General features: G+C 37.6%; 1 protein-coding gene across 1 annotated transcript in view; it reads right to left on the bottom strand.

The window, feature by feature from the left end:
• Positions 1-25,428, bottom strand: part of LOC121419553 — a 126,043-nt gene that overhangs the window by 71,387 nt on the left and 29,228 nt on the right. Inside the window, 16 exon segments of the mRNA XM_041614009.1 lie at positions 1,562-1,722; positions 2,537-2,659; positions 4,107-4,226; positions 4,956-5,075; positions 5,958-6,195; positions 7,183-7,343; positions 8,328-8,450; positions 9,442-9,561; positions 11,339-11,461; positions 12,461-12,580; positions 14,907-15,023; positions 16,574-16,736; positions 18,633-18,838; positions 19,921-20,061; positions 22,020-22,256; positions 24,353-24,379. Of these exon segments, the coding sequence (XP_041469943.1) occupies positions 1,562-1,722; positions 2,537-2,659; positions 4,107-4,226; positions 4,956-5,075; positions 5,958-6,195; positions 7,183-7,343; positions 8,328-8,450; positions 9,442-9,561; positions 11,339-11,461; positions 12,461-12,580; positions 14,907-15,023; positions 16,574-16,736; positions 18,633-18,838; positions 19,921-20,061; positions 22,020-22,256; positions 24,353-24,379 (2,300 nt within the window).

Consider the following 25,428-nt stretch of genomic DNA (forward strand, 5'->3'; position numbering starts at 1 on the left):
TTTGAGAGCCAAATGAGCTGAAATGTTATATCTCTACTGTTATTGATTTATGCAACAATTGGCTGTCCATACTTAAACCACAACTTTAACACCTGGGTTTAAGGTAAACCCGACTTCAGAATAAGGGCCAATGTCTATCCAACACCTGGGTTTAAGGTAAACCCGACTTCAGAATAAGGGCCACTAGGCTATAATTACTCCCTAGACAATAACGAATGATTTGAGAGCCAAATGAGCTGAAATGTTATATCTCTACTGTTATTGATTTATGCAACAATTGGCTGTCCATACTTAAACCACAACTTTAACACCTGGGTTTAAGGTAAACCCGACTTCAGAATAAGGGCCAATGTCTATCCAAGTGTGTTCTTGTCTTTAGGAAAATGAGCAAAAGTTGTAAAAGCACTAGGCTATAATTACTCTCTCAGGTTGCCTAATGCACGATGCCTTTCAGGGTATGCCTCCGATTGGATAAATAAAGGCCACCACACATCTTACGACACGACTGGTCTGCGACTGGCTGGTGACTGAGTGAGGGGAGATGAATCGCAAGGTAGTCATAAGCCTCGACACTGCACACCTTGCGATCCGACTACCATGCTGTCTGCGACTCACGCATGCGCTTTTTACTTTTAGCCATAACAACTGAGAAAATGTGCTTACTACTGCGTATGCGCGTTGTTTATCATATACGCTGTTCATCATATGCAACTCTGCTATCTGGTTGGCTGGAAGTTGGATTGAGCTTGCGATTTAGTCATTAGGATTCGACATGTCAAATCCTTACGATTTTCCTTGCGACTTGTCTTTGACTGGTCTGTCAAGCTGACAAGAGCTGTGACGTCACATCTCCCCTCACTCAGTCGCAAGTCAGTCTCAGACCAGTCCGGTCGGAAGGTGTGCGGTGGCATTTACATATACAGATGTGACAGAGTTGCAATTGTTGGTGACAACACACATAACAGGCTTAAATGCAATACAGTGAACATGGTGATTGCTGTCATTTAAGATTTCTGCTAAAAAATGGCATGAACGGCAAAAGCCGCCAACTGTGTTCTAGCACTCACACGTAAGTGGGTGTGTGAAGACATCACAGTAGGCTATGAAAGCTCTTGTGTGGGGGATAATAAGTCTTATATAGCCTCTTTGTCATGAACAGTAAACCAGATATTGCTAAGTTGCTATGTCTTGAGGGAGTTTTATTTTCCTTAATCTCCAATGCTTCTCTGACTCTCCGCTGACGCAAGTTTACAAGATTGCAATGGCCTTTTTGTTTGAATAAATTGACATGATCTTCAATCCTAATAATTTAGGGAAAATCATTGATTTTTAAAAGAAAAAGGTGGCAATGTCCTGTCGATTCGCAAACATCTTTAAACTTTAAATCATTATCAACTAGCATATTTCAAGCTAAATAATAGATACATGTACGCTTTGCGTTTTATTGGAAGGTAGTACATCAGAAATCAAGAGTTTTGAAACAAGGAGAAACAGACTAAAAGTCATTCACGTGTGAACATCTTTGGCAGCTCATAAAAAGCACCCAAGATTAAGCATTTACCTGTATCTCCAGAAACAATGTAGATCCTTCAGGACTTTCAAAGACATAGTGGGTGAAATCAGAGAATTCGCTAGCTGGAGTATCACGACCATCAAGAGTTCTCTCTCTTACAAACCCTTCACTGAAGTTTGTCCAAACACCAACTTGGATGTCATTGTTACCTACGGAATGGAATTAGACAAAGAAAGAAGAAGACAAGAGAGAAAGAGGCCAAGAGACAGAGAATGTGTGAGAAAATGAGGGAGAATAGAAAAAGTTAAAGAAAATTGGTAACGAGAGAAAGGAAAAAAAGAAATAGTTGGGAATGGAATGGAATAAGAAAAAAAAATAAAAAGAGAAAGAGAGGCAGAGAAAAGTCAAAGGAAAAGTAAAGAGCAAAATACAGAGAACAAAGAGAAATTTTTTAAAAAGTAAAAATAAAACGAAAATCTTAACACAGAATTAAGTCAAACTTGTCATAATGATCAACTCTTTATAATGACAAAGCAACTTTGGTGACCAAAAACAGTCTCTCATTTGATAATCCATGTATTTTACACTACTTGACTATTAAGATTGATCCGACAAGTGCTATAACAGTGTACACACTGCACTTTTTAAAATTTGAGTGGCAATGTTTTTACAAAATGTTTAAATTTATCTGTTTTATTTTATTTTGCTAAAAATGCATGAGAAATATATGCAAAATGTAATGCATAGTAAGTTTGTTTTTGCCTTTTTCTTTGACACAGCATGAAAATGAGCATTTCTGCTCTCACCAATTTCGGAGACCATGCTCACTCAAGTGCAACATTCTGTCAAAACTTTTACTTTCATGGGATATATGAGACCCAACCCTAAAATATGTGAAAATATTATCCTAATGTTGTATATTTTCAAATTCCCAGGACTTTTTCAAAGTGTAATCTTTTTTATTGATACACAGTGAACAAATATGTATGCATAATGAAGTACATTAACTAAAAATAAAATTACTGGCATATTCAGAGTGTTTGCAGAGATCTTCTGTCTCATCTTCTCCATATGGACAATCGTTATAGAAGTTACAAACTTGAAGGTCAACTAAACATTCCGAAGAACCAGGACATGCAAAACATCCTAAGGAAAGACACAAAAAACAAATATGTTAAAGATAAACTCTAGGGTGCGCATTTTGAAGTCGGGTTTAACTTAAACTCAGGTTCAAATTTGTGGTTTACGTATGGATAGCCAATTGTTACATAACTCAGTAACAGTAGAGATATCATATTTCAGCTCATTTGGCTCTCAAATCATTCATAACTGTCTAGGAAGTATAAATAGATGATTGCCTTCACCATCAATGAATCAGAAAAGAGCACAGTAAACATAAGAAACATACAACTTAATGAAAATTTTGACACTTTTGGCTTCCCATAATTTTAGCCCAGGGTTTAACCATGGTCTAAGGTAAACCTGACTTCATAATACGGGCCTCATTGTTGCAGGAAGCGATGATATCATGAGAAAGTCTTACATAGCCTATACAGGTTGTTTCAATACCTTCATGTATCTAATGTAGATGTGATAAGGTTGGGTAAACATAATTGTATGAAACAAAGAAATCAACATTGAAAATCATGAATAGAACACACATACTAGAGCATACACTTGTAAGCAGAATTGCAAGGAGAAAAAAATGACCTATCACTTTTTGAGAATGATTTGGCACACAATTTTTATTTTTACAAAGGCTTGGATGGTCTTTATGATATTACTATTAACATGAAGTAGATCACCATCATTCTCTTCTATGGATAAAGCTACATGTACCAGGTTTGAAGTAGATCTGTCAAATTGTGCTTTAGACTTAGTTACTGTAAGTCTGAACAATTTTATATAACTCAAAAAGTACCAAATCTTACATTCAAATGCTTAATATCAATAGTCATTTTAATAAACAAATATTGTACATGTACTTCAACTTTAAATGACACCAACATAGATCCTTGTCATTTCACTGGTTGCTTGAAATCGATCATTCTGCCCATTCTTCAATAACGTAAACATTTTTTTTTACAATTTTGGATTCATACTATTTGTCTATTGCACACTCGCATAGACCACTGCCATCGTGTTGGCAGTGTATTATAATGTTACATGTTATGTATGTGACAATCAACAGACCGCACTCACTTGACCATCCAGTTATGCATTTAATTCTATAAATTCAACTGACACAGACTTATTTTTATGTGTCACACAAAACAAATAATGAAATCTCTTTTTTATTCCTGTACTAGGAAGAATACTTCATTCGGTGAACAATAAAATGATCCATTCAAATGCCTTCATGAGTTGATCATCGTGTATCACCTCTGAAGTATTCTGTCCATTGCACTGATCTAAATTCATTATTAATTCAATACCTAATGGGAGCCATTGTGCTTGATGTATCAGAAATAACCAAGAACATGGTTCAGCCCTTTGTTATGGCATGAATGTACAAACTGCTTTATGATATAACCACCTAAGAAAATTGAAGTGATGAAATGAACAGAAATATAATGAGAAAGAAGAATCATACCTGTACAGTTGTATTCATCAGTACCTCCTGGACAATCATAGTTTCCATCGCATCCAACGGCAGTATAATTGTAACAAATGGACTCGTCAAAGTAGCACGGGTACAGGCCATATGGGCAATCTGTCGATAAGAAAAGCATGATAAGCTATATACTCTGAGAAATTCAACACGAATCATGAAACCTGCCTTACCATTTAATGGAAAATGATATTACATGTAGTATTAGTATTTGTTTGGCGTCACCTGTGCCTGGGAGGCGAAAAGGTAACTGAATCAGTGTGACCCGCAGGTCTCTCCTCCTGATATAACTGATTGGAGGGAGCGCAGGTGGACCACTACACCAAGGTTTCCCCCCCTACTCTTATACGAGTAGTGCAGTTCTAAACGTGCAAAGGTGGTTACTCTCCTCTACATAGGGCATCCATTTAACCTCCTATCCAAGGGACGGAATGTTTTCCAATGTTAAATAGCCTGCATCTATACACACAACGCACTGGCTGCAGTCATCCGCCAGAGGTCGACTCGAACCCACGATCTTTGGTTCGACGAGCAGACGTGTTCCCGACCGAGCCAACTTTGCTCTCCTTTGATAGTTTAAGTCTTTGAAATTGTATTGAGTGCTGTATGAATACATTACATTAATTATGACCATCATATTGAGTGAAATGAAACTAGACATACATTTCATTTCCATCTATTCACTCTGAGAGGGACCTTCGATCACCCATGAATCAATAGAATATGTAAGACCTCACATTTGGAATTCACGACCTTTAACTAGACAACTTTGTAACAACAATTTGTCATTCAAAAAGAATATAATATTCGCTTCCATTCAAGCATTCTTACCTCCACACTCGTATTCATCCTCTCCACTATCAAGACACTGAACCTCTCCGTCGCAATAATCCTTTTCCATGTCCAGACAATGCAGAGAGAGATAACAGGGGGATTCAGGACTCTCACATTCTGAGAGAGAAAAAAAAAAAACATTTCTTGTGAGCTTTTGAAATATTTCTTTGAAACATTTCTTTTTTAAAGTATTCCCTAAGAAAAACAGATTTTGACTTACCCCCAATGGAGTACAATAACATTAAATAGCATTAGCCATGCTTCTGATCTCGGGGTATCACAGCCTTGAAACATTTCCCATAGACTCATGTGTGAAAGAGTAAAAATTCATACAAAATAAGGACGAAAATTGAAGGTTGAATGTTTACTACCAGAATAGAATATATGTCTGACAATCCATATCTGACCAGAAAAGGGTACCTCAACCGGCTCATTTTAAAAATAAATCTGCATTTATGAAGACTACACCTGACGGGACCAAATTCATCACTTGAGACAGTAAAATGGCGCGAATTCTTCCACCAGTGAAAAAATAGTTCCAAAGTGTTGATATACATGTATCTTCCCAATTTGGAAAAAGGAAGTTCAGTAGTTACATGTACCCTTCCTAGAATCAGCGGTAGATTGTCAATCGCATCCATTCATGCATATTCGGCCATATCCATGAAAAAAATTAAAATGAAAATCCATAATTTATTGTTCGAAATAGACATGAAATGAAATACTCCGAAAATTTGCTTTGCCCAATTGATCGTGGGCCCGGCAGCCACTGTGCAGCGCCAGATCGATGAGGCTCTATCCCTTTAATCGTTAAACGCCAAACAGGTTAGCAGCAACTCCCATCTTTTAACATCTTTTGGTCTGACGCGGCCGGGGTTTGAACCCCCGACCTCCCGGTTGTGAGACGGACGCTCTACCAACTGGCCAACACATATGCCTCATAGTCACTTTATAATTAGGTACGTGCACCATCTATATTACAAATCATTCACTCCTTACCAACAGCCGAGACCCTGAAAGTCATATTGAAGATACCAGCAACAGATTTTGGCATGGCAATGAGAAGATACCCCGTATTGTAAAACATGGTAAAGTTTGTGCTAGAGGTGTAGCTTTCCATATATCCATATCCATCTGCATACGCCAAGGGAAATGACAGATCTGTTGGGTCCCTCCCAGATCCAATTGATACACGCACAAGGCCCAAAAGAGGTCCAGTCAGGTTCATTGTTAAATTCTGTAATATAATATGCAGGACAATAGACAAAGTTGAAACAATGGGAATCATATATAAGATGGATTACGTTTTTATGATTACTAGTCTTAATCATCATCCACTGTGCTCTTTGTTAGATTAAAAAAAAAATATTCACTTCATTTATGTGGTTAAAATTCAGATGCAAAATTCTAGGCAAACTATCTCTGACATAACAGTCTTATTGTCATCAGTCATGCATTATTATTATCAATTTTATTTATGTGGGGAGTGCAGGTGGACCACTACACATGGTTTCCCCCTACTCTTATTCGAATAGTGCAGTGGGTTCTTAACGTGCAAAGGTGGTGACTCTCCTCTACAGGGGCCTCCATTCAACATCCATCTAAGGGACAGACTGTTTTCCATTGTAACATAGCCTGCATTTATGCAACAGGGGAAAGATGTTTACACACAACGCACTGGCTTCAGTCATCTGTCTGGGGTGGACTCGACGGACCCACCAACTTTGGTTTTGACGGGCAGACGCTTTATCGACTGAGCCAACTTTGCTTTGTTAACAATTCAGTAAAAACTGTTCTAAAAATCTTAAGGCTATCTTTAAAGACAGGTTTCCATTTTTCTGTATGGTATGTAATAAATCAGGGCTCTCTCTCAAAAAAGTTTTTAATGATATAGGATATTTATATTGTGCACATATCCACCTTGTTAGGTGCTCAAGGGGCTCCTATATTACCCAGCTAAGCTAGAAGTTCATAGCGCACACAGCTTTTTAAGGAATTACTTCCTACCGGTACCCATTCACCTCACCTGGGTCGAGTGCAGCACAATGTGGATAAATTTCTTGCTGAAGGAAATTACGCCATGGCTGGGATTCGAACCCACGACCCTCTGTTTCAAAGTCCGAAGACTCATCCACTGGGCCACAACGCTCCACACATTTATGTACTGAAGAGACCACCCGGTCTAAAGAAGACAGAAATAAATAAATAATGCACAAAGATTTACCTGTATCTCCATAAACAGGGTAGATCCTTCAGGACTTTCAAAGACATAGTGGGTGAAATCATAGAATTCGCTTGCTGGAGTATCACGATCATCAAGAGCTCTCTCTCTTACAAACCCTTCACTAAAATCTGTCCAAACACCAACTTGAATATCAACATTACCTAGGGAATGGAATTAAACAAAGAGAGGAGAAAGGGAGAAAATAAGACAGAGAGAGGACAGGAGAAACAAAGAGAGTGTGTGAGAAAGTGAGAGTGTGGGAAAGAGAGAAGTTAGAAAAGAAATGAGAGTGTGAGAGAGAAATAGTAAAAATTGTTGGGAACGGAATAAGATAAAGAAATACAATGAAACAGAGAAAACGAAGCAGAGAACAGCCAAGTGAAAAGAAAATCAGAAAAAGAGCCAAGTGGAAGGAGAGAAACAGAGATTAAAGTGAGAAAAGTTAAAATAAAATGAATATAATCCAAAGCACAAACAATTCAGTCAAAAATGTCTTAGCTTTCACCTGGTTATAATGGAAAATGTGGAGGGGGGGGGATGAAAATTATTCAACATTTTGTAAGTGTGCGCAAACCTAAAATTGCTCAAAAAAATGAATTTGTATGCAAATAATGTTTTTAGCAACAATTCACGTGTCATTATTTCTCCTTTTACTAATTAAAATCAATTACTTTCGTCATGCCGGTGGGGTATAATTTTAACGACAGATTAATTCCCACGTCTCGTGAAAGCTGATAACATCCGAGTGACAGTCAGATAAACAGATTATCGACCCCACCAGTTTAATTTCCTTCGTCAGGTGTAGACGAGTTCTGAGGCATGGCAGCTTGTCATCGTTCAAAATTCATCTACACCTGACAAAGGATAGTGTAGTTGAAAATCTGTTTGACAGTCAATGGAAACGGGTTCGCTCTAGCCACTTACCGGTCTCTGTGGTCTAGTGGTTAAGGCATCGGCGTTCTACGCTAGGGGCAGGCTTCAATTCCCGGCAGAGACATTTTTCCGGCCTCAAGGTTTCCAAAGGGTACGTAGCTCTGGGGAACCTTGAATTAAGCTATGACTACCATTGTTCTCTTCATTTATTTTTTTCCCCAACATACATAATATATATGCAGAGTCAATTATAATTACTACAAAAAACCTACTGATATATTCAGAGTGTTTGCAGAGATCTTCCGCCTCATCTTCCCCATCAGGGCAATCGTTATAGTAGTTACAAACTTGAAGGTCAAATAAACATGATGAAAAACCAGGACACGCAAAACATCCTAAGGAAAGACACAAAAACAAAATATTCAAGATAAACTCTAGTAGTTGCGAAAGCAATAACATCATGAAAAAGTCTTTATAAATAAAGATTAATTGTTATGAAACCATCATAGATCTAGATGTAGTAAGGTTATGTGAACATGAAGACTCTGTGCCCCATTTCCAACAGGTCTTTAGAAGGATATTTACAAATAGACTAAATACAGCTAAAGTTTTCAATTTGACCAAAAATCCTTGTAAAGATCTAAAGAACCGTAATATTACTGAACTGCATGAACGTTAGGTTGCTATATCAATGTTCTCGTATTTAAAAAAAAATCTTGCCTTCGAATTTCAATTAATCTTTTAGGCTTAAATAGTTATTTCCATGTTTATGATCCAAGCACAAGTGGGCACTTACACCTGCCATTATAAAAATATGATTTTCTCATACATCCTCTGTTGAAATGACAAACCCCAAAATATTAAAAATGTGCCCACTATTTCGTCTTTCAAACATATCATTACAAATTCTACCTTTCCTATTGACCTTAAAACACTCTCTATTGATGACTTATACTTCCAAATCAAATAATGAATACATTTGATTTGTTTTGCTTGTTTTGTTCTAACAACTCAATAATTCTATTGATACCTATTGGGGAACTAATCCATGATAGGTCCAGCTAATCCATGATAGGCCCTTGCATGGCCTTTGCTAATCTCCTTATATGTTTATTCTATTGCGTAAATTATTTGTTTTGTGAATTTTGATTGTATTTGTCTTTTTTTTTAGATGAAATAAATGAATCGAATATGAAATGATGAAGTCTACACTGAAAATCACAAATATAACATAGATATTAGAGCATAAACTAATAAGCAGGAATGCCAGGAAAAAAGGCCTATTACTTGACAAGAATAAGTTGGCACATAACATTTATTTGGGCATACAGTACAAAAGGCGAGGTGATGAAAGAAATGGAACTATAAATAGAGGAAGAATCTTACCTGTGCAGTTGTATTCATCAATACCAGTTGGGCAATCGTAGCTTCCATCGCATACATCGGCAGTATCATTGTAACAAATAGACTCATCAAAGAAGCACGGGTTCAGACCACTTGGGCAACCTTATGATGGAAAAAAAAAGAAAAAGGATACAACAAATTTTTTTTTCAACCATTCAAGTAATTGAATTGACACAAGTATTTGAAATAATATAGGAGGTACGGCCATCATTTTTCAAAACTCGCTACATGCATATCCATTCCTTGTTTTTATTTGGCAATGTAAGTCATGATTGACTATTTTTACCACACACTGTATGAAAAGTAGGTTAACAATTTTCTTTAGTATTATTTTTTTTTAATTATTATTATTACTTTTTTTTCACAATCAAATTAAGCCTTTAAACAAATCCCTGTGTCTGTTATATTTACATGTATATCAAATGCCTATCGACTGGAAAAAGACTATTAATGGAAGGCCGGGTGAATGCGAGGATTGCGATCCCAGTCACAAGGTCTGTTCAAGCTTGCCATCAAATTTAGTGTCATTCATTATATTTCAATCTTACCATCAACATATTAAAGTGACATGCATTATATTTCCAAACATAATAATAATAATAATAATAATAGGCATTTATATAGCGCCATCTATCTAGAAATATTCTATTCCGAGGCGCTTTGTTATTATTCTTATTACCCCGGCTTTAGCTCGAGCTGCCTTTCAGCGTTCATGCATTCAAGGAATTAATCCTCCCAGGTACCCATTCACCTCACCTGGGTCGAGTGCAGCACAATGTGGATAAATTTCTTGCTGAAGGAAATTACGCCATCGCTGGGATTCGAACCCACGACCCTCTGTTTCAAAGTCAGAAGACTTATCCACTGGGCCACAATGCTCCAACATCATATTTATGTGATTACAAACTTACCATCAAAATATTGACATTCATTATACATTTTATTTTGAAACTTACCATCAAAATATTGACATTCATTACATTTCAAAACTTTCCATCAAAATTAGTGAATCTCATTATATTTCACAATTCAATATCAAAATAATTGACTTTCATTAATAATTCAAACTTGGCATCAAAATCAGTGACACTCATTAAAATTTCAAAGTCACCATCAAAACTAGTGACTTTCAATATGTTTTAAACTCACCATCAAAACAAGTCACATTTATTGTATTTTTGGTTTATTTCCAATTTGTCTAATGCCAATTCGTCCAATTGCCAACTTGTCTAGACTAATATCATTTAGTCTACCATCAGTTTTTCCACCCACCACATGGTCTACTTTACTTTAGTCTAATGACATTCGGAACTGAGTGTGAACACACCTGGTGCAGAAATAACTAGAGACCAAGTTCAACAAAAACTTGACCTTTTGACCCCCGGCCTAGCAGACCTTGGATTCCACCTCAATAACACACATGTGGTATTACCCAAGTAACATTTTAAACAAGTGTGATCAAAATTGATGCAGAAATAAAGAAATGCTAGCAAGTTGTGCAAAAACTTAAAAAATGATGAACATGACCTCATATCATTTGACCTTTTGAGCCCATCATAAATAAGGTCACATGTGGTATTGCCCAGCGATCATACAGTGTACATGTATGTACCAAGGATGAACATAACCGATGTAAAAATAAAGAAATGAGAGTAAGTTGAACTAAAACTTCAACATTTTCGAACAGATTAACAGACCAACAGACAATACAGGAAAAGTGATTACTATTATAGGTCTTTGCTGCACTTTGTTCAGGTGAGACAAAAATCACCATCAATTTAAGGACTATCATTATTTCACGATTAACCATCGTCAAAATGAGTGACGTCCATTGTTTAAGACGCACCATCACCATAATTACTTTAATTTCAGAACATACCAGGACAGTTTGATTCATCGGAGTTATCGAAGCAATGAGGAATGTTGTCGCAGACCCAATTATAAGGAATACAGTTGTTTAGCCCAGAATCGATTGTTTGGCATACAAACCCATCGCATGGTTCTGTCAGAAAAAAAAAAGATTGATCGACTGATTAATGCTATTCAACCATGTTTTGCAATAACTATTAAAAGTAAGTGAAATCGATTATATTTCAAAACCATCAAAATAAATCCCATTTATCATATCTCAAACTCATCATCAAAATATGGGACATGCATGATACTTTGAATTCCCTATCAATTCATCAGTGGCAGATCTAGGAGGGGTAAATCTATTCTAGCCTGCCTGACCGCTCCCCCCCCCTCCCCTTTGAGAGACATATACAAAATATTTGTAAGGGGAATATGCCGTTCATACTCAGGTGAGGACCCCCCCTTTTTTTTTTCTTAACAACTTTTTCTGGAACAAAATGACCATCATTTTGTAGTACATGTAAATACCCTTTTATGTAGTAAAAAATGCCCCCTCCCCTTCCTTGTAAAGTCCTGGTTCCACCCCTGATATTCATTATATTTAAAACTTACCATCAAAATATATGGCATGTATTTCAAATTCACCATAAATATTATTGAATTTCGTAGTATTTCACAAGCTAATTCATGAACAAAGAGTCTTGTCTGATTTCACGATAATTGAAACATGCAATATGACCTGTTCACCCCTAGATGACCTTTGACCTTGTCCTCCTCAGAAGCAGAGTGTGGTATTGCCTGAAGATAACTTGTACCGTGAGTCAACACGACTGATGCAGATAAAGAAATGAGAGCAAGTTGAACAAAAATTTGGAGAAAAAGATGGACATGACCTCACATCATTTGACATTTTGACCCCTAGATGACCTTTGACCCCATCATTCTCACAAAATACACAATGTGGTATTACCCAAGAATAATTTGTACCAACTGTGAACACTATTAATGCACAAATAAGGAAATGGGAGCAATTTGAAAAATATTGACCTTTTGACCCCTGGATGAACTTTGACCCCATCATCCTAATACAACCAGGGAACATTTGTACCAAGTTTGAACATAACCCATGCAGAAATAAGAAACTTACCAGTACAGTTTGATTCGTCAGAATCATCCAAGCAATCAGTTATTTTGTCACAGACCCAATTATCAGGAATACAGTTGTTTAGTTGATCGCTTGTTGGGCATACAAACCCATCGCATGGTTCTGTAACAAAAAAAAATGATTGATCGGCTGACTTCAATTACATATTTCAATAACAATTACGAATTAGGGAAATAACAAAAATTAGTGACTTTCATTTACAATTCAAACTTACCACCAAAATAAGTCACATTTGTTTCATTTCAAAATCCACCATCAAAATCAGTGACATTCATATTGGGAATAATGCCTTTATTTAAGAAAAGGAACAGAAAATATACAAGCATAATACTGAACATTCCATAAAAATCAGATGTAAAATAAGTCATGATATTTAAAAATGTTACTTTACTCACAAAACAGCAAATTGGACATTTTGGTTGTGGATTGCAAATGAGAGAAACAATGACATCATTCATTATTTCTTCCATTTCCTTATATGAAATGTGAAATATCTATATTATATTGGATGGCTCAGAATGAAATACCAGAAATATTCCAAGAGTTTGGCAAAGTGTTGGCCCTAACAACATTCCTTCACGTTTATAATTTTGTGGAGCTCAATAAATCGCTCTCCTTATTTTTTTGAGCTCAATTGAGCTCCTTAGAATCGCTCTCCGTGAGGAGCTCAAATCAATTCATTACAATACATGTATGATAAATTGTAGATTTTTCTGAACATTGTATATATGCAATAGCTGTGTTAGCTATTAATTAATCTATGGTGAAACTAGGCGTGGGTCACGTCAATACGTTTACAAGATGTCGTACGCGCTCCTGCTTAAAAAAAAAAAAGCTAAAATTTCACATTTTACATCTTTAAATCCATGAAATGACCTTCTTTTTTCCATTATTCCTTGAAATTACTTTGATATAGTTGAAAACTATCAGAAAAATGAAGAATATTCACCTCTTTCCCGACTCTGATTTGAACTTACCTCGGTAAATATTGTAGTCCCACATGTAGACTTCCATGGTGTTGCCATGAAAATCTACATATGGGACTACATGGGACTGCAATATTTACCGAGTTTAAATTAAAATCAGAGTCGGGAAAGAGATGAATATTCTTCATTTTTCTGATAGTTTTCAACTAAATCAAAGTAATTTAAAGGAATTATGGAAAAAAGAAGGCCATTTCATGGATTTAAAGATGTGAAATGTGAAATTTTAGCACTTTTTTTTTGGAGCGCGATTTTTTGCTCTCCTTATTTTTTTTAGGAGCGCGGTAGGAGCGCCGGCGCGATCGCGCTCCTCAAAAATGAAGGTCTGTAACGAGTGGAAAAGAAAACGTGACAGGTATCATCGACTCTCTCATTTGCATATATCATTGTTTTGTGGAAAACAAGCAAATCTACAATGTCATAACTTTCTTGCTTTAGGTCATTATTATTTCATCATTATCATTTTCCCAAAGCAATTATGTATGACACAAAAAAGAATGTGTCAAAGTATAAATAATTTAAATTTGCATTTCTAACACTTTGGAGGTCTAATTTCAATGAAATTTTCAGCATTGTGCATGTATGACTTTTCTCTTTTTATTCAAAACAACTTTTGTTGGGGAGGACTTTCCCTTCATTACATCAAACCCCCGTTTAGAGAAAGACCGCAGTTCAGACTGCAAACTGCGGTATTAGACCCCAAATCGTGTTTGAGATCATGGGGCCGTTTCATAAAGCTGTTCGTAAGTTAAGAGCGACTTTAAAAACGACTGGTGATCATCGCCAATGGTGTGTACCATTTACCGCAAGACAGGATCACCAGTCGCTCTTAACTTACGAACAGCTTTATGAAACACCTGCCTGATCAACCCCGCTGTCTCCACAGGCCAGATTATGAGCGTTGGGCCAGGGACGAAATGATAAACAACAGCTGTGCTATTACGTAAGACTTCTCTGCCTGTAGTAGGACCTTCGGAATGAAATTATTGTATTCCATATTTAATCACGTTTTCAAAGGCATATTGTATTCAGAAATTCAATGTTAGTCCATTTTCAATTTCGAACGAAGAAAATCGACCTCGAAATAAGGAAAGTAAGTGAACAAAAAATGGCTGCATGCTTTGCCGGGGACCGCGCTCGGGCTATTATGTTATCTTCGGACCGAGGTCAAGAAACAGGTGTTTTAATACTTACTTGGGGCAGTAATTGATTGAGAAAAAAACATGGAGTAGGTCCATGGAAAAACTGGGGTATAGTGTTCTCAAACGGAGGTTTTCGTCATGTTGTTGGGGACGCACATCCTTGTCAGTTTTCATTGTTAAAGAGAAATTCCAGTAGTTGCATTATTTGTATACTACTCTATGTTCGGGCCACTAAAACAATAATTCAACACCTCAGAATGGTCGCTTATGTAAATAAAGTCTAGATGTCAAATACTAACTTACCGCATTCTTCTTCATCCTCTCCACTGCGTTCACACTGCTCTATCCCATCACAGATCTCATCTTCCAGATAACAATGATTGGACCTGGAGCATGGGGTTGCATTATAACTTGTACAGTCTGTATTAAAGAAAACAGGATGAAATAGGGGGATATAAAATCGAATATACTTGGTACTTGGTTGTAGTTCCTCCAAAATACTCCTGATGGAATTTTAACTGGAGGTTGTGGTGGTTGAGGGTGGATTTAGGGAGTTTTTAGAATCGCAGCTTTGAATTTATCTGGGTCGGTTTGACATACCAGGGTAGGGTGGAGATCATTCCACGATGCAATTGTGCGGGAAAAGAAAAAGTTCTTGTATACATCGAGCCTGGAAGAAGGTACCTCAAACTGGAAAGAATGTCCCTGTCTGATCCTGTTTGGCTTAGGTTTAGTATATGCTCGGGCGTCTATATCCAGTTTGCCATGTAACATTTTGAAGAAACAGCTTTATGGTTTATATATGCAGGTGGATGATCATGAGTTTAATTGCGTCCTTCATATGCAATACATGAAGGACACCCAGAAATTCAAAGGAAACTTCAAGGTGATAATTAATCTTAGAACAAAGAGTAAAATGAGAAGATCAGTATAAAAGAAGTGATATCTAATTTCTTTATAAAATAAGAGAGTTATGGAAGTTTGAATAATCTTGTTGTACCTTCGATGGAGATCCTCAAATTGGCAAATGTACTTCAAAATGACATTTTTGTGATTGGCTGCTAAGCCCTGTTACCATCATGGTAGTTGCCATCATGGCAAAGTTACTGTAGTTGTAACTCTTTACAGTGTTTCCACTTTGAAGGAAATTTCCCTAATTCCGGCAAATCCCGATCATTTTCAGGTAATTTTCGGGAACTGAAAAAATTTCCAGGAAATTCAGGGAAATCAGAAAATTACAATAAAACGTAGCATCTTTCAGTGTTCATGTTATATTTTTAAAAATGTTTGCGCGAATTTTGTTGCTATTTTTAAAAAGTGCATTCAACAAAAAAGGTTAAATTCCTTGATTTTGGTCACTAGGACCAAGTTGAGGCTCGCTTTGGTATTGTCCAAATTTGGTTTAAAAATAAAATTTTAACATTCCAGGAAATGTTTATGGATTTTAGGACATTTGAGTTTCAGTTTCGGGAAATTTGTTTTGGATTTGTGGAAACACCAAATCTTCATGAAACTAAATGGATCAAAAAAGTTAAAGATAAATTCCAGTTGTGGTAAAGATTTCGAAATGAGTTCGTACAGAATCCAATGAAATGACCACAAAAGTGTCTGTTTGTATAAATAAAAAATATGTGCCAAAGGATTCTGGAAGAAATTGTGTAATTGTTGAGAAATTAGCAAATAAGCATGGGATTCGGGTCAAGCATCAGGCCGACAGTCAAAGTGATAACAAAATACATTGTCCTACGTGCACTTATCTGTGTTGGTGATCTTCAGAAAGAACATTTTTCAGCGTAGATTTCAAGATTTCACAAAGTTCAGTTTATGTAACTGTACCAGATCTAGATCCTCGATGATATAGAGACAATTAAGCTTGGTTTTACACACTTTCTTACACACTTTTGTAATCAGTGTTTACTGCAACTACTTTCATTTATCTTTAACATAGAAGCATAATAGCGTTAACCTACTAAATGCGCTGACACGGACCAACATCTCAATCTCCTCTCCCGGTGCCCTCTCCAGCAAGACGTAGGCCTCGTTCCCAGGCGATGTTTGATACACTGGCTTAGTATTTCCCACGTATCCCGATCCATTCGTGTAGGTCAATAGAATGCTGTCATCGTAGAAAGCCTGGGAAAAATTGAAAGTTACTTGAATTTCATTACAGAAGGAAAGTACTGAAATATTAGATGTTTCAATGGAGAGATAATACCTATAAAATTTGAGCATTAGGGGTGTATAAGCTAGACTATATAATTTTCACATCAGGAGCCCTCTTCGTAGAATTAAAACTATTGTGACTTCCTGGAAACCATAATTGCAGGAATATCAAAACAGTTGATTTCATGAGATAATCACCCAAAGAAAATAAAAGAAAAGATAAGAAAAGAGGAATCTGGATACAATAATCTTGAGGTTCTGAATAAAATTAGAATTACACTACAGTAATATCATAATTCGGAATTATTACAATCCTTTAGTTAGCAGCAATAGACAATTTTTTTTAACCCTATCTAGGCTGGGGTATTTTGAGAGTTCATATGGCCGGGGGGGGGGCCTCCCAGGCCCCCCCTTAAGATCTCGGCCGTCGACCGCGCCGAAAATTGGCACGCGGGTTGCCTGGGACATAATCTACAAGATTGTATAGTAATTTTTTTCATGCGAATTGCTATTAAGTGATTATGCTAATTTATGCGTAATTAGTATGCGAAATCATTCTTTTTCCTCTAACTCCCTAAATAAAGCTCCAAATGTACTAATTTTTGGTATAGAAACTCTTTGTGGTGTTCTTAGCAAGTGTACATGAAAAAAATTGCGATATCAAATCATTTTCTTATGTATTATATTGTTTTTTGCAATTTCTTATGTATTTCTTTGTTTTTTGACCTTTTGTTTTTCATTATTTTTTCAATGAAATTTATTGGGGACTCTTCTGTGATCATAAAAAGCATTAAATAAATACATTTAGACCAGCAAAACTAAAAATAATCATGCATTTATGAATTTTGGTTGAAAACACAATTTGCATTGACTTTGTACACGAAATCACGTTTTTGAGCAATTTTTGGTCTGACATGCACTTACATAATGTTGCATAATTTCGAAACCACGTACCCGGGTGACGCAAAATTGGTCTCAAAAGTTGCGCAAGACTTGAAAGTAAAAAGTCAGCGAGCGGCGCGGTCAGAAACTTTTGCGCGGCGAAAATATCGCGCGATTCGTTGAGGAAGGGCCTCGGAGGCCCCCCCGGCTTAGATAGTGGTAAATACCGTAGCTCATTGCACAATTGCTATACTAATGTCATCTTAAATGTATTCACTTTTATAAATGAGAAATAAAACAGCCATTATAAAATTCACATGCCGATTCGAAACGATGGACTCTTGCACAGTATGTTGAATGAATTAATTCTCATCAATTGTTACATTATTCCAAATTAGGTTGTAGAATAATCGCAATTGCTCAAATTCACAAAGGTGGTCTTAATATGTAACCAATGGTACAAAAACATGACCATTGCATTAAAAATTTTGTTGTTATTGTTTAAAAGGGATAACAAACATATTTTAAGATATTCATATGAATAATTCAGCTAATTTTGATGATTCAAAAAACCCTTTTCAAGTTTAAGGCCAATGACATTCTTCTGCTCATGTGCAAATTTACTAATTGACTTACTGTACCATCGACTGTTATAAATTTGAACAAGTCCTCTAAGCTACTAGATTATTGTATCTTGTCAAAATAACTGTACAGTAACAGTCATGATATTCCCCTCTGAAAAAAATAAATCTGAAAAATAGCCAAGGGTCGCTCAGTCACTGCCGAAATCCGAGGCACCTGAAGTCCGGTGATAGTTTTATCATTTGACTTTAAAAAGGAGTAAAAACAGCATGATAATGTTCTTGGGCAAAGGATTTCACGTAAAAAAATGAATAAATAGATCTAAATAATAAAAAAAAAAAAATTGAAAGAAGTTGAAACTGGCCTGTTTTCTATAATGCATGAGTAAACAGAACTGCTTACCTGAACGGGATCCAGTCCACTACCAATAGATACAGTAGATTGAGTGCCATCGAATACAACTCTAATGACTTCAATCAGTAGATGTGAATCTGGTGGGCTTGATAACTTGTATAGCTGATAGTCATTAGGTGTATCGTAATCCCTTGTAGGATAGGAATCCGGGTCTCTCAATATCTCATACTCACCAAATGGAACCATTATTTCATCTGCCAAAAGAAAAAAAAGTATAGATTTTTTTTTACCCAACCTATATGTAGGCCGGGTGTTTTGGGAGATCATATACCCCCCCTTGAGATCTCGGCCGTCGACCACGCAAACGAGCCGAACATCAGCACACACGCTGCCTGGGACATAGCCTTCAAAAGTGTATTGTTATTTATTTCATGAAAGTTGCTATCAATTATGCTAATTTATGTATAATTAGTATGCAAAATCATACTATTTGTTCTAACTATGTATACAAAGCTCCAAATATCCTATTTTATAGTGTAGAAACTCTTTGTCATGTTCTTAGCAAATGTACATGAAAAGATTACGATATCAGATCAATTTTGGGGTCTTATATTGTTTTTATATATATAATTTCTTATGTATTCCTTTCTTTTTTCGATCTTTTGTTTTTTCGCTGAACTTTGTTAGGGATTCTTGCGACCATAAACAGAATAAAATAAATCTATTCAAACCAGCAAAATGTTAAAATAGTCATGCATTTATGATTTTTAGTTGAAAACAGAATTCCCATTGACTTTTTGTACACTAAATCACATTATTTAAGCAATTTCGGGTCTGACCTGCACATACGACTAACCGATGTGTAATTTTGGACCGCGTGTATGGGTGTCGCACATTAGGTTTGAAAAGATGTGGGAGACTTGAAGATCAAAGGGAAAGATGGACAATTATTGACAACGCCAGAGTTTATAGTAAAAAAAAGTGACAAGCTGGAATTCCTGCGATTGCCGGAAAGCTGGCATCCCTGATACCTGTTATATGAGAGACCATACACAAGTTATCTGTTTCATCTACTTTCAGAGAGAGGGTGAGGGTGGGGGTGGGGGATGGAGGGATGGAGGGAGAGGGGGAGGAGGGGGGGAAGAGGGGGGGGGGAGAAGAGGGGGGGGGGAAGAGGGGGGGGGAAGAGGGGGGAATGGCAGGGGGATACTTACCTGTTTTTTTGAGAGACCATACACAAGTTGTCCGTTTCATCTCCTCTGAGAGAGAGCGAGAGAGAGGAATGGAGAGGGGGGGAGAGTGGGGAGAAAGATGGGGAGGGGCGAAGGATACTCACCCGTTATTTGAGAGACCATACACACTTCCTCAGCTTCATCTCCTCCCGCTGTACAATCAGGCACAAAGTCACAGACCAGTGTCTCGTCGATACAGCTATAATCTGGCCAAGGGCATCCAAATTGATCTTCTGGACAAGACACTGTGCAACATGAAAAAAAACCCACAGAATTTATCATAAGAAAAATCAACAACTGGAAGTTGTGCTATACACTATACCTACCTGAGCAACAACAGACTATCAATATCATCACCTGATTGCCCCCCCTTGGAGGGGGGGGGGGCACTTACATATATTGGTGGTACAGGGACATGCCGCTTTGATGACCCCCATTTTCCAGACCTAATTTTCAATTCTCTAGATACTCCGAATGACAAGTTCCTTTCAGGAGCCGCCCCTCCCCGCTCGCAAGACCCCCGTTACGAACCATCTCAGTTCCCTTGCCCTGCAAAAATGTCCCGCGCAAGCACTGCACGAATTCAGAACACCCTCTGCCAGCGGCTCCATGCACCACTAGCACCCACATATCCATGCACAGCGCTAGCGTGCAATGTAACTACTGTTCCGTAGACCATTTTTCACACTCCGCCCAGTATATATTTAGTTCCAAAGATCCCGTATTTTACCCTTCGTGAGGCAACATCAAAAAATAATTTTGAGTGCCCCCCCCCCGGGATTGCCCCTTTGAATTGAATAGGTAATATAGAAAAAATTCTTGATAGGATCATCGTGTGCATTCATTATAGGGCTCTACATGCAATTAAAGTAAATGCATGGAATAAATGAATTCTGGAGTTTGAATGAATTATTTGATGAATTCTTTTTAGAGTTTGATGATCTTGTGTTTTTATTCTTTAATTTTCACTTTTCCCCATGCTCATGCTGAGAATCGGATTCCAAAGTCTTCTGTTTTACACTTTTATTTTTATCATAAAGTATATATCTCAAGTTTCTGATCTTATAATCACTGATTGTTCAATACTACATTGTGCCACACAATGTAGTTCTGTTAATCGCGGTCAGGGATGCATTCAAGGGCGGAAATTCTGAGCCGCGAGGCCGTACACTTTGGACATGTGACTTGGGCCGATGCCGGCAAATGTGGCCTCAGGGCTAGCCTCGACCGACATACCAGATTATGGTCTCAGGTATGAAAATCAAGCATAGATCAATTGTTAACGTCTGTGTTATGAGATCCATGTAGGTCAAGTCGACCGCAAAAAATGTAGATTTGAATAATTAGATAAAAATCAAACTAGTTTAACACTGAAAATTTCATCAAAATTGGATGTAAAATAAGAATAACATTTCAAAGTTTCGCTTATTTTCCCCAAAACAATATGCTCAACTAGGTGACATGCAAATGAGAGAGTCCATGATGTCCCTCACTATTTCTTTTATTTTGAATTGTTTGAATTATAAAATTTTTCATATTTTACAGATTTGACAACCGAACTGACTGATGAAAAAAAAAAAACATTGAAATGTGTGTATATCTTCACCCTGGTTTTAACAAAATGATTGAAAAAAAAAACAAGTTACTTGAAATTACATTGATCTAATAACCATATTTGTGTACGTTTTATGAAATAGAGACATATACAGATTAATTTTCTCAATAAATAACGATTAAAAAAAAAAAAAAACGTACTAAATACGCCTAAAACGTACTGATTGGCAGGTCTGGGATTCTGTGATGTGATATGGCAGTATTTATCAAGGGTAGCCACTTCAGTTTCGAAAAATGTTCTACCAGCGGACCCTGCTATTATTATTACCCCGGCTTTAGCTGAGCTGCCTAGGAGGGCTCGAGCATTTAAGGTATTTCTTCCAACCGGGTACCCATTCACCTCACCTGGGTTGAGTGCAGCACAATGTGGATGAGTTTCTTGCTGAAGGAAATTACGCCATGGCTGGGATTCGAACCCACGCCCATCTGCGCGTTGTATTTCAGATACGCGTCAGCATTTAAGTGTGTTTTAAGTCATGCTTCAATCTTTGTGAAACACCCCGCCCCCAGGTGATGGTTGGACCAAATGGTAATCTCTTGCACCATCTCTTGCCGTGGTGCTAATTAAACACCTTAATCTGCATCGTACCTTGTGTTGTTGTAGTTTCTACTATTGGGGTAGTCACTGGTGTCATTTCTGGTGTCGTATCTGGTGTAGTATCTGGTGTCGTATCTGGTGTCGTATCTGGTGTAGTATCTGGTGTAGTATCTGGTGTAGTTTCTGGTGTAGTATCTGGTGCTCCTGGTGTGCTTGCTGGAGTGGTTTCTGTTGGGACATCTGTTGGGCCTGTTGTAGGTTCTGTTGTTGTCGCTGTTGACGTTGCCACTGGAAATAACAAGAAGGGTGGACGAATTTCCATTTACCTCTTGAGTGCAGTCACATAAATTACCTTAGGTTTTCACTCCAACATCAAAGATTTTTCTCACGGTAATTTTGATTGCCTATTTGATAGCAATTTGATAATAGTAGTTACTGTGTATGTCAAAATAACGGTCATCAGCTGCAAGATTTGATCAACTGTCACACAAAGTGGTACATTTGTAAATTTACGATTAAAGAATAATCATAGGTCATGTACATTACTTTCCTCCTTCATAATGAGAAAGAGGAAAATAACCGGCTTCTGTTCCTAAAACAAAAATCGAATGTAGATTAAATAATTTTTTTTCTAAAGTATCAAAATTTTAAGACCACTTGCAACAATCACTTGAGAATTAATTCAATTTGGAAAGAGTTAATTAGAAACTCGCCAGAAAAGAAATCCCATTCGGTATTTTGTTTCAAGAGCATGCACAGAGGAGGGAAAGGGAAGGAGGGAATAGAGGGGGTAGTAGAGGGGAGGGGATGGGTGTCAAGGATTGGAAAGGAATGGTAGAGGGGAGTGGGGTGGTAGATGGAAGGGGATGGTAGAGAAGGGGGGTATCAGCAGGTGGGAAAGGAATGGTAGAGGGGAGTGGGGTGGTAGATGGAAGGGGATGGTAGAGAAGGGGGGTATCAGCAGGTGGGGAAGGGATGCTAGAAAGGAGGGATAGACTTGCCAACCTCTGGGAATGAAAAAGTGTATTCTGTGAATAAAAAAATGTATTCTTCCTCCCAAAACAGTGTATTTCATAATAAAATGTGTGACCGACCCGCTCATCACGGCGCTCAAGCTGCATGCAAGCTAAAATGCGCACTGCTCTTGCAGAGGAAAAAAAAAAACACCACTGAAACATGACATATTTCACCTTGGTTTTAACAAAATGATTGAAAAAAAAGCAGGTTACCTGAAATTACATTGATCTAATAACCATATATGTGTACGTTTTATGAAATGAGACATATAGAGATGATTTTTCTCAATAAATTACAATTTTTTTTTTTTACAATAACATATTTTTTAAAGAAAAACGTACTGCCTTGTTTTGGTTGCAAAAACGTACTAAATACCGCCAAAACGTACTGGTTGGCAGGTGTGTAGAGGGGAGGGGAAGGGTGTCGTAGATGGGAAGGAAATGGTACAGGGGAGTGGGGTGGTAGATGGAAGATGGGAGAGAAGGGGGGTATCAGCAGGTGAGGAAGGGATGCTAGAAGGGAGGGATAGTACAGGGGAAGAGGAGTGATAGTGGGGGAGAGGAGGGGTCATAGATGGGAGGGGTAGTACAGGGGAAGAGGAGTGATAGTGGGGGAGAGGAGGGGTCATAGATGGGAGGGACAGTACAGGGGATGGGGAGCGGAGTTCTGGGACTTTAGAAGAGTGTGGTAGTACAGGGGAAGATGAGGGGCGAGGGGGGAGAGGTTGGGTGGTAAATGGGATGGTAGAGAAGGGGACCAAATGGTTATATGACAGAATGGCATTAGACTATTAAAATGAAAGTATACCAAGTGGTGATGGTAGACCAAATGATAGTAGACCAGTTGGCAATTGGACGAATTCGCATTAGACGAATTGGGAATAAACCGGGATGGGGAGGGGGGCTGGAACTTTAGAAGGGAGTGGTAGTACAGGGAAGATGAGGGGCGAGGGGGGAGAGGTGGGGTGGTAAATGGGATGGTAGAGAAGGGGGGAGGAGAGGGCTGGGACCAAATGGTTATAAGACAGAATGGCAAAATGAAAGTATACCAAGTGGTGATGGTAGACTAAATGATAGTAGACCAGTTGGCAATTGGACAAATTCGCATTAGACAAATTGGATATAAACCGGGATGGGGAGGGGGGCTGGGACTTTAGAAGGGAGTGGTAAATGTAGTAGAGGGGGTGAGGGGGAGAGGAGGGGTGGCAGATGGGAGGGGAGGGCTGGGACTTTAGAAGGGAGTGGTACATGTAGTAGAGGGGATGAGGGGTGAGGGGGGAGAGGAGGGCTGGGACTTTAAGGGAGGGGTACATAGTAGAGGGGGAGGGTAAGGGTTGGTAGAAGGGCTGGAGGAACTGCTCTGCTTACCTGTGGTGGTTGCTTCTTGTATGACAACTAAAAGGATCAAATAGAAAGAGAAAACAAACAAAAAAGAATAAAGAGCTATGAACACAATCAATTATGATAATAATAATAATCAAAAGATTAAGAAGAATAATCCTAGCAATAATGATGCAAGTACATAAGCATCATGTCCAAACACATTTGTTTAAACTTGCCTTCCAGTAGTTTCCTTTTATTGTCATGACTGTGCTTCTTTTATCTTTGTCCCTTCCTGTTCCATGTAATTTTTCTCTTATTTCCTTTTGGTGGCGCCTTGAGCACATCAATGTGGATTTGGCGCTATAGAAATACTCTGTATTATTATAATTATTATCTTCAGAATACTCAACAAACTGTCATTATCACTGTGCCTTAAGCCTGGGGAATGCTTCATAAAAGGACTTGTTGGCCTTTTCAAAGACATGTCCTGTTTATCCAACAATTAGCACATTAATAATGCTTCTCAGCAATTAAATCAAATTCAAAGAATGTTGTCAGATCTGACAACATTGGATGACAAATGTTGACTGAATGCTCCCCAGGCTACCACTCCTGTTCAATATAGCATTTCAAAGAATACGCATTCCCACCAAGTACCAATATCAAAACAATATTTCATAACTTTTTTTTTGCAAGTTAAAGGGGAAGATCCCCCTGGCATAAAGCTGAAAAAAGGGAAACATATTGGTGAATATTTGGCATGAATCCTCAAAGATTAACAGAATTCTGGATTTTTAAAATTTGGTTTTTGTGATGTCATGTATGAGCAGCTCTCCTATTGGTCATGACATATATACAGTCCATAAAGTGCAATATTCTCGGGAAATTCAGAATGATTTCACTCCTGTATTTATCACATCAACAGATACATCATTTCATACATGGAATGGCTGCTAACATGTAGTGTCACAAATTTGTATTTTGTGAATATCAATAAACACTCTAATTCTTTGAGGATTTTTGTCAAACCTTCATCAATAATTTTCTCAAATTGTTCATCTTTTCCCTTAATTCCATAAATTCAAATTTTTTAATGGTTCAAGATTACTGAAAATATTCTT

Source organism: Lytechinus variegatus, chromosome 8, assembly GCF_018143015.1.
Source record: "Lytechinus variegatus isolate NC3 chromosome 8, Lvar_3.0, whole genome shotgun sequence".
Classification (NCBI taxonomy): Eukaryota; Metazoa; Echinodermata; class Echinoidea; order Temnopleuroida; family Toxopneustidae; genus Lytechinus; species Lytechinus variegatus.